Below are 21,354 nucleotides of genomic sequence, written 5' to 3'. Positions count from 1 at the left end.
GCCAATTTTTGTTCTTCCACAAATCCGGGTGTTTCTGACAGGTTGGTTTAGGCGAAATTGCGCAAACCTAGCAGGTAATTTTCCTTATATCTTTCTCTACACTATAGTATTAATTCGTGGTGCACTACACTTCTGCTAGAAAATGTAAACAGTCTTTAATTTCGACCTAATTTAGTGCGTTGTTTCGGACTTGGCTCTTGCGGTAACTTCTATTGAAAGGATTCAGCTTTGGTTTCCACGCCTTAACGATGATTTATACCAGTTATGACCCACTGGAGTAGCAATTTTAATACGATTCGATTTTTCTAAATTGTGAGAATTTGTTTTCAATTTCAATGAAACTCCTAAACCCCAGGTCCTTAGCGAGTTATTTTACATTGTCTGACCAATGACTGACCAATTCTATTTTCTTCACTTCAATGAATGTGCTTATCTTGTGCCGACGTGCTAAGGTGTCCGTCACGTTCTTCATCGTTTACTTCTTCTTGGCCATATAGGAACATTTTGTACCAACAGTAAACTGCTTTGGTTCGAGATATCCGCACTATAAGCTGAAGTCAATATTTGTTATATTTACGCAATCAATTTAAATTATATCTCAAAATATTATACAGATTCTTTGATCCCTTCTTGGCGTATGGAAAAATCGAAAATGACCCAAAACACGTCTGAGCAAAACGACTGTCAAAAATTATCAGAAAATTTCAAATTTTTTGCCATAAGTGTGAACGCCATGAATATAATATAACGATATAAATTGATATTCGAAATTAGAATATCTTAGCAACTAGCGTATATACGAAACTTTTTTTTTTAACAGCATACAAACACGAAGCTTCCATGCCGTTACAGCGTGCCTTTTAAACTTAGGAATACTGCATATGACAGACTGCATTTCATGCAAGAGCACGCGTCTTCCGGTATAAACAGAAGATTCTAATATATGTACATATAATTACGTCACCTCATGAATATTGTAACATACGCTCTAACTTTTTTTGGCGTAATAGATGAATTTCTCTACGTCAGACACTTTTTGTTTTCATATTTGAATTTTAAACAGAATACATTCGTATAATTTCATTGTAACAATTACATATTAGTAGTAACAAATCCTTATCTAATTTATTAGTTCTAGTTAATCTTTCATAATAAAAATCTTTAATAATAAAAATCGCTTGAACAACAATAGCTGTTGAAGATTGGTAAGGTTTTAGTGTTACCGAAATTGCTGTACCGCGCCTAAGGTATGCGCGGGGGTGAGACGAAGGGAAGTATCGGTTTCTCTATTCCTACACACCGCTGTCAACGTTCGCGGCAGCGATGCTCATGGTCTTGATACTAGCATAGTGCATCATTTTATATCTATCACGGCCCGTATTGTACATAAGTTATTATATATGTAGGAAAACAACAGAAAATTGGCAAGCCTTATATGGGAAAATTCATATAAAATACGACATTCGTCAAATTATTCATATTCTCAGGAGAGGTTTGTGCCAACAACGGACACCTTACAAGGCAAAAATTAATAAACATGCCACGTCTCTAAAAATACAGTATATTTCGCGTATTATTCCTATTAGTTAAATTTTCGTTGAATATGATATTTAATCGGAGTTATCATTGCAAATTCTTTCTATTATGTTTTATCTCTATCACGAAATACTAACTCGCTATTTATGATAACGTTAAGAAATATTTTAAAACTTTATTAGTATAAGTACACAAATAAAATTTGACAGTGGTTTAATATTATTATTTAAATATTGTACAACAAGGTTATATTTTAACATATTTAGGTAACCAAATGTATTTCTGTCATGTCATAAAACATAAAGATTACTTCGCAAACGTATAGCTGTCTGAATGTCGTGATGACCTTTTACTTCTGCTAAAGCTTTGCCCATTTAAGTCCCGAGGGTATATTTTAAAAGTAGGTCATTACATATGGCTTGGTATGTTCGAAAGAGTTTGATTTAACGTGCCATATAAAAAGGTTTTTACGATTTAAGTCTCCTATTAACTAGATGATACATGACCTTTGTTTGATTAAATTTCATCACAATATCTCAAGGCATCCTTATGGAATTGCCACGATGACCGGTCTTATGCGGACAGAATCCTGCGACTTCTAGAGGAAGCCTTCCCACGTCGCGTCTAACTGTTCGTGGTCGCCACTCTGGACCCCAAAGGTACCGGTTGCAAGAGCTATGTGTCCTTTTCACGTACAAATCAGACAAGCAATTTAATCTGATTCTAGGATCTATCAAACTGGGCGCTTACGACATTTTTGCATAACGTACGCAAGAGGTCGCTTTAAATTATATGTGAATATAGAAAGTAAAAACTTAGGAATATTGAAATTAATTTTTGGACACATGTTTTTAGTTGATGATCAATTATTATATCAAATAATTGTTTGTGATGAAATGCCGCCTAGATTAATTAATATTACGTAATACAAACAACCTAGTTATTAATATTTTTAATCTTTTATATTAATTGCAATTGTTTCATATAAAGTTTTATGAAGAAATTGAAAACAATAGGATTGGATTCATCCATTTAAAGATTGCTGGTCAACCATTGGACTGACGACGTCCATCATACATTTTAATTAGAAGTAGCCACAGCACGATATCTCAGTATAACTTTTTTTGTATAGCGTATAAAACACTGTTGTTACGTTTTATTACCTCATATTTCATATACGTATTTGTAATATTCTTTTCTTAAATTAATTTAATTAATGCAAAATCACTTATTCATCTCTTATTACGTATTATTTCGTTTAAAATTTAAAACACCCGCACAAAGATTGTAAAGTATTCTAAATATCTGCTTTCTTACGCTCCCTTTCACTAATAAAACGTCTGTGATGACATACGCATTTGCTGTGCAATTGTTAACTGTAATCTAAGATCTCGATCGCGTTTTGTTTTAAAAGAATGAATATACGACACGTCGTAAAGTGAATTCGGTTACATATATCGGGAGCCACAAATAATGCCAAAAGCCCTGGTATATAGAAAAACAGGGATCGGTTTAAATTATAAACGCTATATTGATGCATATAATGGACATGACTAAAGATAATTTTAGAGATAGTAAGTACTTCAAAGAAAATAATGTGTTTTTTATAATTACAATGTATCATCCCTTCGAGTCAAACAATACGAACGAAAGAGTTCAAAATGAATCCAAGCTTATTTTCACCACAGCATCTAAGGTAATAAATAGCTTAAAATCTAAATGTGTCACGATACGGATAAGTAGAGTTCATGACATATGTACATAAGACAAAATCATTTGACGTGACGGTGTGGTATTACGTGGCAGAGGCGATGATGTCATGTAATTACCTATTGTAGTTACGACGCTCTTTATATCATTTAACACCGTCTCACGGCAATATTCCCGAGAATTTATTTCAGCTTTATTTATCTTTTTCAAAACGTTACGAATAAGAAAACATTTATTATTTAGACACTTCGAGAAATTATATGGCAACATTTAGAAATTCATTAAGATGGCGATTAATAAAAAGAGTATGACAGCCTGGAGCGCTTGTAGATTGCTCCTCTTGTCTTCGGAGATCGTTGCAAATGAAGTAATTATGTGTTAAAGATCTATAATATAAATTAATCATAGTAAAAAAATATTTATCGTCTAGAGGACTATGCGTTACAGTGGGCGTCTATGGACTGAAAAGACGACGAATGACTACAATGATTTAATTATGCAGTTGTATTCGATTTATGATATGAAAGGAAACATTTCTTTATCGCTTCTTTCTAAAATAAAAAACTTTTCTTTTGGTGGTTAATGTTTTTGATTTCATAATTGTGAAGATATTATGACGAAGCACAAAAAATCTTTAGTATTTTTGGTTAATATATGGAAGTATGCATTAAATATGAGAATTATTAATTGTTGAATTTAATCGTTTCGAATTACTGTAATAATTAGTCAAGGTTGGGTATTTTTTATTTTATTTAAATCTTCTTTTTCTCATAATTAGCGTAATAGTATAATATTCGATTTGGTTTGTGGCTCGATGTTTTATTCATATTGAATTATGTACTCACGCACGCACTCACGCACGTACCCATGCACACGCACGCACACACACATTATATATATATCGTAAGTCAGCACTGGCTATGTGTGTGTGTGTTCATCAGAAAAGTGGAAATCCGCAGTAAAAGCAAGGTCACCGAAGTACCTCGAAGAATTGTGTCGTCTGAAGTGGCAGTTGACGTGGCAGATCGATCGTGCAACTGATGACCGTAGGCACCGAAAGGCTTTTGAGCGGTGACCACGAGCCGGTAGATTTGGCATGGGTAGGCCTCCCAATAAGTGGACTGACGACAGTTAAGGTCGCGGAAGAAGAAAGCTATAAATAAAGTACAGGTTAATTGCGGCAAATGTCAACAAAATTTCGACGAATTTATAGGTAATTTTAGATTTAATGGTGTGTCATCCCCTTGGTTAATGTACCTTAGTTGTAACATATTACAACGTAGTTCAAGGTGAATACCGAATAATTAAATCGTATGAGATTTTTTTTAACAAACTACGAATTTTAGACGCCACATAAATTAATAATGAAAAAATATTTTTCACTGTCTCGGCGCGGTGTTGCCATAATGTAATCAATAGTTTTTTTTGTCGGCGAAGTTCAGATAATCCTCATTAACATTTTTTTAGTACTAAATTTTATTTAAAATATAGTTAACTTCAATCTGTTTCGTGAATACACTGAGTGCTTCTGAGTTTTCTTAAATAACAAGGCCGAGAATCGTAACTGACGGTTGTCTTTTGCAATAACTACTGGCTGCGCTTTGTTAGTAAAATAATAATATTTATTTAAGTTATTCTTACTATTGTTGGATGCGTCGCTGCTTATTGTCAGTAGACATTGCTGTGAAGCTATTCTGTGTCGTGATGTCCTATTTTTATTGCGGTGGGTCTCTTCTAATGGTAGGGCGGGCGTCTCGGAACACTTTTTGGTTCATCGATATTCAGAAGCCAGTCATATTACCAGCTTTTCGCCGCATAACATGGCTGTAACAACGTAAGCAGTATATACTTTATATCAGTAATCGTTGAAGACGCTGGATGCCATTATCAACGGATTCTGTTGCAAATCTATGGTGGAGGCCTTTGTTCAGATGTGGACTCTAGCTAAAATGTTGATAATGGTGACCAGACATTAATTTGATTTAATCATCAAGTGGTATTTGTTGTTCCATATAATACTAAATTTAATTCCAACACGATGACTTCTTTGCTTATAAAGGATTGACAAATTAGTTAATATTTTATCAAACCGGTACATATCTTCTCTAAAGCTACCTTTGATGTATATTTTTTGCCTTATGATAAGGTGACGGTACCGTGGCTCTTGTTGAAATAGCTTAAATAATGTTTTTGGTTCAAATAAAAAAGAGTACCCAATGCTTCTTTAGAAGCATCAATGATTCGAGTTATACAATCGAGTGTAAAATAAAGAGCCCGTCTAATACCGGTTTGCGATCATCAGTGAAAGTACTCTATTATAACGGTTACTTTTTATTAAATTACGGAATGAAATTTATGAATTTAACGATGCTTGAACGTATGCGATTTTAACTGTTATTTTGCAGTCGTACAAATAAAAATCAAGGTATTATTATATTTTGCGAAAATGTAGTAAATAGGTACAGTACGTTTCGCTTTATTAATCATCATCATGCCTATCAATTCAGGCAAACTGCAAGGCATTGGTATCCTTCAATGTTTGCCTTGATGACCGGTCTTTCGCTGTCCGTATCCAGTGATTTCCCAACCTTAACTTTGCCGTCGGTCAATGAATGATAATAGCGAATGAATTAGCAGATTTTGGATTTTGAAATTACTAAAATTATGATTTTTTAATGTTTACGCGTCTTGTCTGATCTTTTGTCTCGTGTTATATTTTTAAATATAAGTTTTCTAAATTGATTAATGCCATATTTGAATACTTACTATGCCGGACAAAGATAAAGTAAAAATTATAAAAATTGCTCTAGCCGTTTTTGAGTTAGAAATGGTGTAATATTGTGTACAGTTTTGTATGTTCCATGAATTCATGTTTCTTGTTTACTTTCTCAAAGATGTTGTGTAAAAAAATGTTTATCTCCAATACAACTGATAAAACGCAAAATAACTTGTTTTGAAATATCGAGATAATGAATACCTTAATAATATTAATATTTTAGCGAGTTTCTCATTTTCGCTTTTCTTATCGCTTTATAGCAGGAAAAAATGTTGATTCGTTTCATAAGCTTTTTTTACCTCTTTGATTGCGAATACAGCTATTATATTAACGGTGTAACTTAATGTATTGTTTCCGTTTAATTTTTGTTTTTGTTCATTATATACAACTGGTCTGGCCATAAATGCTGCTGCATATACACTTAAAAATATATTACATTTCAATTTGTAATTTCTTATTCTTCTATAAATTATTATTATGTTTTCGCTTTTTCGCGCTAATCGGATTAAAAAATTTTTGGGATATCAAAATTGGGTGGAGTTATGAAGAGAATGGAATTGTTGTAATAGCATTAAGTGAAGGTACGAAGTTTTGGAAGTATGAGTGTAAAATATGTGTCATCATCATCATCTTTTCAGCCATATGGCGTCAACTGTTGGTCATGCCTCCTCTCCTGCCACATAGATTTCGAATAAGACCAGTTTGAAGCGGTCTACATAAAGCGTCTATCAACCATACAGTGTTTGTGAACTAAGACTATTAAGGAGAACAATGAAACGTTCTCTGTTTGTGACACAAGATCTGACCTTCCGTGTATTTTTCGTGCGAAGAAGGCGATCAAAACTGTACAGGGAAAAAATAATATTGTGAGAAAAATTTTATCTGGGGGTATGAAATAGCACATAAATCATTTCGCGTATTTTAAAAGAAGATTTGAACCTTTGACTTATAAGATGCGAGCGACTATGGCTGGACTAAATGTTAAACTAATATTGAATGCACTTTTGTAAATCTCTTTAATGCGCATGAGAAATTCAAAAGTGGCTCGTGCAGTTCCAAATTAAGTTAAGCACCACTCGGCCTCCCGCAATGGCGTGAACCAGCCAACTGCAGCGATACTGTCATTTTATCCCATCTGTTTACTTTTAGGAAATTTTCGTCGTTAAAATTTTTCGTTTTCCTAAACTTTTTTTACAAACAATGTTTTAAATCTACCAAATGTTTAGGGATTAATTATGCATTTTTAATTTTATTTGAAAATTACTTCTTTCATAAGGTTACATTTTAATTTAATGCATTAAATAATATTATTGGCATAAATATTGATATCTACCCGTAATTAAAAAATTCGTTTTTCGAACTTAAATTGTACAATTGAACGTACTTATTTTAATTTATCGCCAAACCGTTTACGTGGATGTCGCAACACTGCGTTAAAATTAAAGTGTTTACTTGTTTAACTTCAAAGAGATGGAACAAGCGGAAAGTATGCACCCTTGTAAATTCATATAGACGCTATATTATCAAACGTTAAACGACAAACACAAGTTAAATTTGCAAAAAGGTGTACTGTCTTTGTTGTCATTTTGTGAACATAACGAGTTTTGTGCCTGGCAAAGTACATTTGCGGAACCCCGTTGCTGTTTCTTATTTCATTGAGGCTTCGCGAAACTATTAATACAAAACACTATTGTCTTAGTGCATGGTAATTATGAAACTGAAAGGTTGGCAAAATATAAACAGTAAAGCCAATCTGTGGAGTAAAATCAGACATTTTTCTTCAAAATGACGCACTTTTATACCAAAAAAAAAGTTAGACCACACTTATGAAGAACACACATAAGCTTAATTATCAATGGATATATATATCTACACAATTATATTCTACGTCAAGTAATATGTACCACAGAAACGCATACATAAAATTTTAAACTTATTATTCTTAAGTTTTAATAAAAATGTAAAATTTATTTAAATTTCAAGTATTTATTTAAATAAGATCGGCGACGATTTGATTTTACGAACTGGTAATGTTTATTGATATTATGACATCATGTTCATGACGAACTTTTATTTACGTAGGTGTTTGTGTGATTCAGGCTAGAAGACGTGTTTTTTACCTACTATTGCTTTGTTTTCGAAAGTGATCATTTTTTGTTTATTTTCACAGAATTTACTAATTTCAAAATACTTATTTTTCAGTTCGTGCAAGAAAAATAATTGTTATTATTTTAAATAGGTTCTTGAGTAATGCCTTTCGTTTAGTTAGTTATTCCTGGGATATCTGGCAACCTAAGTACCAAAACATATAAACAATAACATAACCTTAACGATTCATGTTAGTATAAGTAAGGACGCTTATCTATTTGTCATTCAGCCTTTACACAATGTAAATTTATACAAAACCTGTATCTAGGTCGCATGTGTACATTATTGATTAGGACAAAAATATAGCACTAACAAGGTATCATTTACCGATTGTCTTTCTTTCACCTTATCTTTCTCCAATCCGACTGTTTTATTCTATAAACTTAGTACGTTAATATTATCAAAGGAAGTTTTTTTTAAATATTGGTAATTTCTTAAGGTCTGTTATTTTATAAAAATTACTAAAATTTATTTGTAATGCTCAGTAAAATGGTTTAACCGTAAAAGTATTTAAAAGAGAGCATATATATCTATGTCACATAGTTTGGTAATAAAATGCGCATAAATAAATTAAAAATAAAACTAAGTAATGCGTCATTTTACTTAATTTTGCATCTTGTGTCCCTTGGCAATGAGGGTGTTACCGCTATTTGCATAACGTGCGCTGCGGCCTTGCTACGAGTCAAGGCTTTTCCATTCAGAGTTTTCTTCGCCTATTTGTACGCTTCAGTCCACCTACAGCTGTGAATAGGATTATAGAAATTTCTTTGAGGAAAAGTTTCTTATAAAGAAAACGTTAAATTTAAAACGCGACGCTTTTGAAAGTTTAAATAACCAAAAATAATGTTTTACTTTAATGACTGTGTTACATAATTGCTAAAAGTTTATGATTAATTTGCAATTTTCCGCTTGGTATACAGTACAAAGATCGATGTTTGTATAAATATTACGTATTTAAATTAATATTATTAATATAATGTTAATTTATAGCCCAGTTACGGTTTAGATGCCGTGCAGCGAAAATTTTTGAAGCGATATTTACTTTTAAATGCACAACCAACAAATGTAGTTGAATTACTCTTGGTTTGCTTTTTCTAAGACCTTTGATTACGTAATAATAGATTGTCTCTTAAAGTCTTCTAGCTATGTGAATGCTATATACCCTCAAACAGTTTCTAGATTACGATTATTGTACTTAATTAATTTCTATGTTAATTCGTTGGAACAAGATAATTTATTAAGATAATATCGAACAAGAATTTCAAGTTTTTCTAGTTTCAGTTTTCTGGTAAAAAGAATTTAAAATAATTATTTTATATCCATCAAGTTATATATATTTTTGGATTGTTGGCAATTATGAAAGATAATATCGGTTATATGTCTCCCATGCATACAGATGTCGATTTATCACGTCAATCACGTCACGTATTTCGAGATTTATGGCTGCTATTGATTCGAAAACAAAAACAAATCCTTAGTTTTGTTCAATATCATATAAACAGAATAATTTGATGAAAATATAAAAATTTAATTTGAAATATTTTAATTTGTTCGTTGGTGTGTGATAACTTTCAACGTTCTGTTGAATAATCTTTTATTTTTATATTTTTGGGAAGATAAAGCTCATATTTTTTAAAGTATTACCTATACCTAAGTTGCATATATTTGTTTTTACTTAAGTTTTATATTGCACGACTTTAATGGTGCTGATGATAATAAAATGCCTATAACGTTGGGTGTCCCGCCAACTCTATATGACGAGAAAAATAAACTTATTTGACTGATTTATGTGATTTTACTTGAAGAGAATCCGTAATTTAAAGAGACTAGTAGCGAATGAAGTCATTATGAAAGTTCAGGGCATTAGAGTTAAAAATTTCATAAATGAAGATTTTTGCCAAAAGTAACAATGAAAAAAATCACAATATTAAAATTGTTCTTTTAAAAAATAGTACCTTTTCATTTTATATTTATTTATAGTTAATTATAAATAAATGAATACTCAATGTTAATAATAATACGTTTCAGTTAAAGCTGATGTTATAGAGTTGTAAATTTTGTGACGATAATTGGAGCGATTTAATCCGCTTTGAATAAATGGAAGAGAGGTCGATACACAATGCCGCGACGATGTCGTTACCGCGGCGTTGTGTTCAAACACTAATTGCATATTGTACCATTTTGAAATACAGTACCTTTCAAACAAAACAACTGCTTTGTTAAGTGAGACTTGTTAATTTCGTATAAACAACAAAATTTTTGGTAATATTTTTATTACATTAATAGAAAGTAATAACGTTGTATTCTATACTACAGCGAATTTACGTGATATATATATATATATATATATATATATATATATATATATACACATACATATATATATATATATAAGCGCTTATAATCCATTTCAGGAAAAATGTATAATAATATTATATAGGTTAAATTTAACACGACACACACATAAAATCTTAAATAGTTCATGAACTTCATCAGTTAACTTGGCCAGGGCACTTATATCCGATCTTTAGCTATTATTGTACGGATACTTCACTTTCCAAACCAATAAACTTAATAAAACAAGATATTATTACAGATATATGTTACTTTTAAAATTCTTATTAAATTACAAATTCAAAAATATGACGTTGGCTATATTATTGCAAACGCAATCTTTTATTTAACAACGTATAGAAAGTATAACATGGACTAAATTAGAGTAGGTGCTATTATTACTACAATTTTTTCGTCATTAGGGAAGGTAATCGATTTGGCAAGTGAAGAATCCGCATATAAACAAGAAAAAGTATTCCTCCTATTTTTTATTTCCGTTTAACACCCAGCAGAGAATAAAAGGAATCAAATGGATATCTAATCTTGTTATATCAAATGACACCGACAGAAAAGAAATATCGGTTTACGCGTCCTTTTATCGCGAGTGGTACTAGATTACAATATATCATGTTAAAGATTAAGCTGCAATATGTTATTTTTTAGGATAACAATAAACCTTTGAATGTCGCACATGTTTTATTTTGTACATTGCACACTTTTTGTATATTAAAATGGCAATTCTCGATACATTACAGTTGACAAATCAAGTGGAGAAATTAGCGCAGGTCAGTCGCGATCTACGAAGGAAGCATAAGCAGCTACAAAATCAGGTAATATTTACTATTATGATATTTAATATAATATACTATAAATGTAATTGTATTATCAGTGTTGTCTTGAAGTAATGAAACGCGATCTCTTACTTTGTGCCTTGTAGGCAAGGCCACAGTTGCTCAATGAGTTTATTAGGGCTGTACTCAGGATTTCGTTCCGAAATTGTATCAGGAAATAGGAAATCCATAGACAAATTAGTAATTGACGTAGCTCAGTGCCCACACAGCGGGCGTGTTGTTGCGCCCGCTGTGAGGGCATATTACCCCCGAGGCCTCAAGGTTTTGAAGTGGAGCCCACAAACTGAAGAAGCTCAGCAAAAAACTTCCACCTACAAAGTGGAGAGACGACCTTGTTAAGGTTGGTGGAATATGCTGAACACAGGCCGCTTACAATCAATCTAATTAAAAATCTATAAGGAGCCCTTTGTCCAGCTACGAAGTCTACAAGCCGATAAAAATTGACATGAAGGGTCCTATTTTTTGCGAGCTTTGTATAATAAAGGCAATTTCAGATTTGATCAAACATTAATAGATCGGAGAAAATGACTAGAAATATTTGCAAAATCAAATTACGTAGCTATCTAAATTAAAATATGTTTTGAGTTCACTTGATAAATTAAATTTTGCATAATAATATAACAGTTATGAAGTATTTAAATGCTGAAGCAGCTCTAACCTAAATCATTTTGACGCAGAGAGGTCGGCCCTGGTATCATCTTTGTCATTTGAAAGCTTATAGTGACGACCCTTGATAACGTAATGCGAGGGCTAGAGAGCCCTTATCGCTAACAGAGCTACTCTTGAACATAGTAAATGTTATTTTGCAAAAAATTCTAGCTTGAACGTATAATATCAGATAATAAATTGATTTAAACCTTATTTGATTAGAAAATATTTTATAATTTTTTTTCGTATTTTATCTTAGACTAATAATACTATTGTCCTTGATAGTGATCTTAATTTTAAGTTATTTTTACTTAGTTTATTTGGAGAAATAAATTAATGTTTTGAAACATTTTCTTTCTTGAAAGTATTCGAAGTATAGGAAATTAAACTTTTGTTACATTCCAGTACGAAAGTATTTAATTCTGTATGAGTTCGCGAAATTACTGTTTGTAACACTTATTGAAATTTTAAGTTGAAATATATCAAGTTTATAAGTTGGCACGGATCGCATTGGCTCACAGGCGCAATGCGCATAAACTTTTGCAATAAATGTTAAAAGATTGAATAAACAGCAAACGTTTTCTCTAATGTTTTCTTACTTTATGATTCATGAAAATCGAATATATTTAACTCTTACGATAATCAGATACGATATTTTCTTGTGACCTAAGTTTGTAGGACCTCTTCGCCTAAAATAGACAGAAGACCATCTTGAGGTTGTTTGAAAACGCTAGAATCAGGCTGCATCTAACCTGTCATATCTCCAGCTGTGGATGAAATAAATGAAATAAAAATTATATTGACAAAACTTAGGAAATCATCTAAAATTAGTTTTCAAGTGCAAAAATAAACGAAACTATGTAATGTTTTCGTACTACTTTTTATCTGCAGATACAGTTGTCGTGATATCGGTAAACATCTATCACTGTAATGTCGTTGGATTAATACGATTATAATCCTACCGAGCCTATGATATTACACGATACGGCGCTAATAGAAATTTTGGCTATTTATCAGCTTTCTAGATAACGATAGTGTGAAGAGTTTAATATGTACAAAGTATCTATGAATATTTTATATGTAGGCGTATAGACCGTATTGTTGAAATACGCAGGATAAAGGCCATTTACAACTTATGTAACTGGAAAAAAAGGAAGCCTATGTCCAGTGGTCAACTTGCTGCAGTTGAAATTATTTTATTTTCGATATAATTTTGTACTTTTATTTTCTAAAATGTTGTTTTTAGATGCGCCTAGTGTGCGAAGAACGCACTGAGCTGACCGCTATTGTCCAGTCCCAACAGAGAGACATCGCCGTGCTACAACAGTCCGATGCACAGAAATCGGTAAAATTTACCTCCTTTTTATATCGCAGTCATCGTCTATTTTCTAATATTCTAATTTAATTTTAATGAAACTTAAATATCCGACAACTTCTAAGCTGTGAGGTATAAAATCATATTCATATCAAGGTGAACAGAAGACTGTATAGGAGTCGTCAGAAGTCTCTTGATGCAGGTTGCTTCTTACTGGTATTATTAAAAATTAGTAGGGGAGACAAATTATATCCAGCCGTCGATTCTATGGCTGAAATGACGATAATCAATTTTGTGGTAGTACAACGGTGAAGACGGTTTAGTCTGTACTTTTTTACAGTATCCAATGTAATAAGTACTATATTACAGTATTGGCTAGGACCAACACATTACATTTTTAATTCAATCTTGTTTTGAAATTGCCATGTTCTTTTCGCATAGACGAATTCTTCTTTGTGTTAGCGCTCGAACATGAGCTAGGGCCCCAAAAAGGATCTTGGATTATCATTATTAGGAGGCCGTAGGAGAGGAGAGTGTCAGACGGCTGACTCGTTTATTATCGAATTAAGAATGTTTATCTTGATTTAGCAAAAGTGCACGTCTTGCGGCGCGGGATTCTCCGACGGGCCGGACGATGAAGACCAGTCGTCGAAGCCGACGTTTAGCGTTCGGGAGCTGCGCGCCATACTGCACGAGCGGAACGAGCTGAAACTGAAGCTCAATCGCGCCGAGGAGCAGCTACAAGCATTGCAGGTTGAACCGCAGCCTGACAGGTAAGTAGAGATGTCGCATCTCGATGTCATAAAGTTAAAATAACATTTTTTTTTCTAAAGAAATAAGCACCGGCTGCCCAAGGATAGAACACCACCCAAGTTTTGTTCTTCGTAGTTTTGTATATTAATTAATCGTGCTCTAAGCGTACTCAACAGACATCAGTAATTCGAAAGTATATTTACTAAACGAAATACATATAATTTTTGCATTGAAAATACGAACAGGTGTGAGATGGAAAACTAAATTTGCTTGTGTACAGGCTGTTAGTATTTTTTTTCAATTTCCTATTATAGTGGTTTTGAAGTTGCTGTACTGCGCCTTAGGTATGCGCGCGGCGAGGGGGAAGAATATTGGCGGCAGCGCTCATGCTCTTTTTCTGTTTGCACCCAGGCTTTCCCTACACGCGGTACAGTAGTTTCGATAGCACTAATAACTTTTTGAAGCTGCCTCTGTGTATTCTTATTCAAAATACCATTTTAGGTGAATATGCTTTTTAATATTCGGGCTCTGGTAACGCAGTTACGATTTGTGGTGTAATTTTATGGTTCAGAAATCATTGACACACTTTATGTTGTATAGTTGACTTGTATGTATATTATCCATTTTCCCCAGTAATTTTCGCAGTACTTACTTCCACATGAAAGTTTTTTTAAATTATTTAATATATTTCGCTGCTGCTTCCAGTACAAGTTCGGATACGTCTCCGTCTGTTAGTACGACGGTCAACGAGGAGGAAGAGGCCCCTGTGCAGGGTCCACTGCCGGCCGAACCTGACGACGCGCCCTGGAAACGTCATAGCGGAATCAGGAAGTTGTAAGTGTAATATATTCTTAGTACTGACTAATAGAGAATTCTTTGTACAGTTTAACTAAGGATTCTTTATAAGTATCAAGAGGGCCCCTGTTTGCTGAGATGACCGCATGTGCATGTTATTTGCTTTTGCTTGATTTTATTTTCGTGTTAGTTGCTTCAATTTTTTAAATTTATTTTTATATCCATCGATTATCGATTTGAAAAATGTATTTATCTCATAATGTTATAAACATCAAATATTTATAGCTTTTCTTTATATCACACAATAATATTAATTTTCGTATTTTTTTTCATACAAACGAATACATGTAAACAAAGTCCTACCCATACTGGTAAAGATTAGTTGATGAAATAGGAGTTTGTAAGAAGCAAACGTATTAAAATATAGTTTTAATTTTTTTTTGGACTTGGAATTTTTTTTTGACTAGCAAAATGATGATGACACTTAGTTACGACATTATTTAAGTTGTGGCATTATTTCATTTAAAAAAAAACTAAATATTTTTTCCGAGTTTTTAATCAATGAAATGAGAAATTTTGCAGTTGCTTATAGAAGTGAACTGATTAGATAATATAATCTTAAATTTATTATTAAAATTATAAAACTTTAAAAAAAATGTATTAACTTTGTTATTTGTGTTGTTTGAGTGTTCTAGTCGCAATACTGTACAATAAATCGTTAAAACCAAGCGACGTGATTATTTATTTATTACTTACTGATTGAAATCATTCTTATTCTGATTTTATGGAGACCATAAAGAATCTTTTGATGTTCATGACCTAGTTTAACAAATTTTGTTTAAGGATTTTGTTTACATAATTACATTCATTTCATCAGTTTTGCAATAACTGTCCTGATTTTTGCAACTAACATGGATATTTAGTTAGTTCATACGTACATAACGCTTGTTTTTATTTGGTTCTGGTACATTTTTTCCATAATTTTATTTATGTAATAGTTAACGTAGACTCGCATGAATAAAATTAAGGTTTTATTTGACTACAGAAGCATTACGTTTTGGTGTTTTTATTCAAAATTTTAAATGTATTTTTAGGTGGTTTAAAATGTTTACCGATGAAAAATGCGACCAGGGCCGAAAGAGATCATCGTAACACTAGGCACGGAGCACGGATATGCATGAGTTTTTGACATTGAAATAAAGTACACTGGCGCTCAATGCTTATCTCGCTTTACAACAATCCCGAATCCTTCTCCTTTTTTTATTTTTGTTCATGTAACTCTTCATATAATGTATTTAACTAGCGATGTCTTTTTTAGCACAGTTTTGTGACACAAATTGTACAGTTTTCACGAAAAGAATTTATGTTTTTTTCAAGTATAGTATATATATTTTTTTAATAACATATAAGTATATATATTTTTAATTACATTTTTTTAGTAATATTATAAGTATATATATTTTTAATTATTTTACTTTCTATCATTTGTAAGTTATCATATGTTTCGGATTCCTCTTTCGATCTTTTTCTATATTAGCTGTTGTATTCCTTTTGCACTTTTTATTTAAAACCTGTTATTTTGTCCACGTATTGGCCATTTTATGTTGAACCCTCCCCTGAAGTGTTGTGGTTGCGTGTGTGCGGCCAGGTTCTGGTTGGCGCTGACGTCACGCGACGCCGGCCGTCGCTCGCCGCCTGCACGGATCTCTTTCGGCCCTTGGTACTGATTGCGACAATATTTTAAGGTATTATAATTTTTTTGCAAAGCTTCTAAGTATTATGTATTGCCATCACTTAAGAGCATCTAACTCTTTTTTTTGCACGGTAGATACACGCTCCTAAGAAAATCGTGAAAAATAATCGTACAAAAATACGTGTGACTTGTGGTGAATTTAGGGAATATGTTCGATATGTCTAGCACACCTGTTGGTTGGGCTTGAAGAACATTCTTAACAACCTCTGATGGTTTTTTGTTGATATAGAAAGTTGTGTTATAAAGTTTAAATTTTATATAAATATACAAGACATTGATCAATACAAGAAATAAAAATAAATTCTTTATGGGTCTAAGTATACCCATATATTATAAAGTTCTTCAAGAAATTATAGACCTTCCTTTTCTTACTTTTATATCCAAAATTAAAAGTATATTATTATTTACATCTTACTATAGCATCCAAGTGTTTTAAGTTGATCGTAAAGCGTGGAACTTGGTTCGTTGACTCATTTATGTTTAATATTATAATGTACACATCTTGCTGGCTCTTCTCAGCAGATCAGTATACTGAACTGGTGGTAGCCTACTACTTATAATGTTAAAATAAGTGATGACTTTAAAGTGCATGTAAATGCCTACTAAAAATTAACTACAGACTAAAGATATTTTGATTTTGAATATTAGATTTGTTATCAGTAGGTTCTTTGGTTTCTGAAGTTATTACTTTGTTACATTTTTTATGCATACTCCATGTGGAATTAAAAATTTAGAGCAACGTGCTAGAATAGAAAATCGTGTAAAAGAAGAGTTAGGTGTATTACTTAAATGGGTTGGTAGTTGTATCGTAGTTTGGCAGTTCATTATTAATAACTTGATACAAAATAGTATACTGACCATTAAAACATTATATTTCTGAAACATGAAGGTGCCACATGAGTTATTTATTTAATACTTGTATCTAGATACATAATTTGATACAAGTATAAAGTTATTGTAAAATTATGATTACATTTTATTGAATTAGAGTCATTGGTCATTGACAAATAATGTGTTAACACATTATTTTTTTTAGGACACAAATTTTAATTGGTACAGTTAAAGAATACAAGACAATCTCACTGTTAGTAGATTTTATCTAATAGACCATGGATATATAATAATTAAGCTGTGCTTTGAGTTTATAAAATGTCCAATTGGACAATTATATTTTTTGATAGTTACTTGTTTATAATTCGACCGACTTTCTTACTTATTCCTGTTGTTATGTATTTACCCTACATAAACAGATAACATTTCTACAGCTATCACCAATTGTCGGTAGATGTAGATATCAAAACTACTTATGTAAGGTAGCTACAGTTATATCAAAGTAAATAATATTATGTTATATTTATGTATTATCGTATGCGCGGGCGAGCTCGATTAATTCAAGATTTCCTGTTCTCTATACTGTATTGTCTCGATTTTTATTTTGCATATAACGCGAAAAAACTGTTTAACTATACAGTATTCTTAATTTTACGCTCCCCCATGAATACGTTAAGCTTGTGTCGTGTTATTATATACTTGTTTATTAATGTTTGGCTCGACCGTTTGATCAGTTTTCGCAAGCTCTTTGCTGAGTCTGATCTCGCCGTGGGCGCGTTCCCCCGGCCGCTGTCCGCGCTCGGCAAGGCGGCCGCTTGCAGTGGTCCCGCCGCCGCCACCGCGTAGGCACTCCGACCCCGACACAAAGACGCACACCAAAACAAACAAGTCCCGACGGTTCTCCGAGATCAACCCCAACCGCGAGCTGAACCTACGCCACGAACTCAGCTTGAACCTTAACAGTAACGAAGTCGACAATTGGCTTGGAAAATTCGACGAGGAAATAGATTATAGGTTTAACAATGACATACCCTTGCAGAGATCGATTTCGTTAGATGGCGGAATCGAGATTTTTAATTATTTTAAGACTTTAAGCTCGGATTGGTCGAGTGCTTCAGAATGGACCTTGGCATCCAATGAAAGTGATTGCAGCCTTGAACGGTATAAGAGTTTTGAAGATGTTCCAGCTTCTCAGAATAAAGTGAAAAGCAGGCGCGCATCTTTGGCGATGCAGAACGAAGGAAGAAATTTAGCTTTGCACGTTCTTAAGAGTTATAAGGGGGTTGAATCGGAAAGCGGCGCTCTAACTCCACAAGTTAAACAATTACAGAAAACATTTTCTTTCAAAAATTTCATCGATGCTATTAAGGAGACTGACAAACAATACGATGAAAATTTAGAAATTGACTTGCAAAAAATGCCCTTGGTTAGGAGTGTGTCTTTTGAATTACGGAGCGAGAATGAAGGAAAAAATGAAGAATTCGGTCATCGTTTGCGCCAAAGAAGAACAGGCACTACACACAACGTGTGGTTAGAAGAGGCTAAAAAAGATGGCGCTTTACTAAAGAAAGTCTTGTTAAATAGAACCTCTCCGTATTCCCAATCAAAGAGCTCGGAAAATTTAGTCCAAAGAAAGAAAGACGTTCTTTATGGTTCTGTGGAAAATGTAACAGACCTTCTACCCACTTTGGCAATTAGCTTAAATAATACATATAAAAATAAATCCAACTCCACATTGTTTAACATTCAAAAACTTCGTAAGAAATATTCTTCTCACAGTCAATCTAATATTAACTCTATTTCAATACCGACAATAGTTGTTACAGATATGGATACCATAGTAAAAGAGGTTAAAATCAATGAAGATACTTCCGTAGGTGATAAATATGTCGATAAGTTAGGTATTGACGAAATGGTCACTGTAGGAGATACCTATACAGAAACTTCCGATACAGTAGAAGGTGAAAGTGTTTGTGATTGTCGGATTTGTAGAGAGGATGCGGACATTGATAATAAATCTTTGTTACGTAATAAATTAAACAACATGTTTATGAAAATAGTCTCCTTAATAGAGTTTGCTAAGAAATTGACTTATTGGGACGAGAATAATAATGTTAACGACGGAGAAATGTATGCATGCATAATGCATGTGCTAAAGCTAATGTTTGGTCTGTGGTTAAGGCATTTGGATCATAATTCTCAGATTCAAAGGACAGAAATAGGAGTACTGTAATACAAAATCGTTTCATATAAGTGCAATTCAGTAAGTTTTTGCATTAAATATATGTTCTAATATAATGAAAATATAAGCTTAAAATATAATATTATCTGTTTTGGCCAGTCATTGAAATATGTTGTAAACATTATGATACTGTCACATTCAAATGATCTATAACCTTTATCAGTCCAGCATAATATATTTGCGCTCATGTGTATCTCTGTACGCTTTAATAAAATATTGATTTCATTTCTTTTGAACAATGTAAGCGCGAAATTCGACTTAGTTTTGTGTATTAATTAATTTATTTTGTAAACTTATGTATTAATTTTTAATTGGCTAGATAAAAATGGGATAGTTCCATATTTAAATTCATGCGTTAAATTAAAAAAAATATATTATCTCTAATAAAACATATATAAATAATAACAACTGCGATAGTATAACATCACTGTGTTTATCAATAATATCTTATCCACAAAACGATAAACTATTGCCAATATTTTAATTTTTAGAAACAACAATTTTAAACATGCTCATTTAGCATTGATCTTTTGTGATAGTATCATTGTTTCAACTGTCTAAAAGAATCCTGACGTTGTTAGTTTATATTAATACTGTCAATTTGTAATCATTAATTAGAACATATACTATGTCCCATAATTAAACGTCAAGCTAAAATCTGGTAAAAGTGTAGATAGAGACTAACTACAGAAAGTTATTGAACTATAAAATAGTTTGACCACAATTTTTAAGTTATTGCCTATGTAGAAATAACATTTTAATTACCTAAAATTATTTCCGATTTTATTTTTAACTTTTTTTCCACTATCTGGCCTTTCACTCCGATTTTTGCTCACCGTTTTTGAGGGACATACGTAGATATGTATTTAGGTGGTAATAAAATAAGTCTTATGTTTCACACTACCGGGGGCATGTTGGCATGTATTTGGAAGCATATAACATAAATAATTTTAATTGTTATGGATATTAAATTCATTTTTGTTGCAGATTCTATGGAAAGTTATGGCGATAAGTTAATGCGTATCGCAATTTAACTATATGTATGCCGGTACATTTATTTCAATTTCCATTATGCATATATTAAATGCTATTTTTTAATTAATACATAAATAATATTAAGGTGACTATTTGAGTGGTTATTGTCTATTAGATTATAAAAAGCTTTGAATGGAAACAGAAAAGCCATCGTCGTTGTCCTTTAAAAATGTTTGAATTTACTGGATCCGTTATCGAGTGCCATTCTTTAATATCACACTACATTAACTATAGTATTTTTTAAAGAATTAATTATTATATTTTAACATGGAACTCTCGAAGTTTTTTGTTTATTTATTTTACTTGCGGTCAAATTTTTATTTAATTCTAACTTTTTTACGTCTCAAATTTCAGTGTCATAGACTCTTTGGGAAAAAAGTATTTAAGTTACCAAATAAAAGCCTAATTTACAGTTCTTTATTATATTCCATAATTTATATTATTTATTCTTCAAAATCAGTTCTACAATTATAATGTCACAAAAATATTTAGAAATTGTTGGACTGAGAATTAAAGAAGTTAGTAATTTGTTGAATAGTTACATTAGACAATAGCATCATAGTTCGTAAAATTCACAAAAAGGCAGCAAGGAGATTATATCCGAACTCTAGACTTAAAAGTTTAGAT

At 32.2% G+C, this 21,354-nt stretch overlaps 1 protein-coding gene across 3 annotated transcripts in view; it reads left to right on the top strand.

The window, feature by feature from the left end:
- Nucleotides 1-20,816, top strand: part of Rilpl (Rab interacting lysosomal protein like) — a 43,348-nt gene extending 22,532 nt beyond the window's left edge. Inside the window, exons 4-9 of one of the 3 annotated variants that reach the window (XM_068767445.1) lie at nucleotides 11,260-11,334; nucleotides 13,250-13,348; nucleotides 13,907-14,091; nucleotides 14,777-14,905; nucleotides 16,515-16,611; nucleotides 18,185-18,261. In XM_068767445.1, the coding sequence (XP_068623546.1) occupies nucleotides 11,260-11,334; nucleotides 13,250-13,348; nucleotides 13,907-14,091; nucleotides 14,777-14,905; nucleotides 16,515-16,593 (567 nt within the window). In that variant the 3' untranslated portion in view covers nucleotides 16,594-16,611; nucleotides 18,185-18,261. Of the gene's footprint in view, nucleotides 1-11,259; nucleotides 11,335-13,249; nucleotides 13,349-13,906; nucleotides 14,092-14,776; nucleotides 14,906-16,514; nucleotides 16,612-18,184; nucleotides 18,393-20,679 lie in introns of those variants that run through there. The other 2 variants (XM_068767446.1, XM_068767444.1) reach the window with 2 other exon arrangements.
- Nucleotides 20,817-21,354: the final 538 nt, after the last annotated feature.

This window comes from Battus philenor, unplaced genomic scaffold (assembly GCF_028537555.1).
Source record: "Battus philenor isolate CCGP_79_NKW_IND1 unplaced genomic scaffold, ilBatPhil1.0.hap1 SCAF_23, whole genome shotgun sequence".
In the NCBI taxonomy this organism is placed as follows: domain Eukaryota; kingdom Metazoa; phylum Arthropoda; class Insecta; order Lepidoptera; family Papilionidae; genus Battus; species Battus philenor.
Note: the sequence above shows the minus strand (reverse complement) of the source record. Positions and strands in the feature narration are given on the sequence as shown.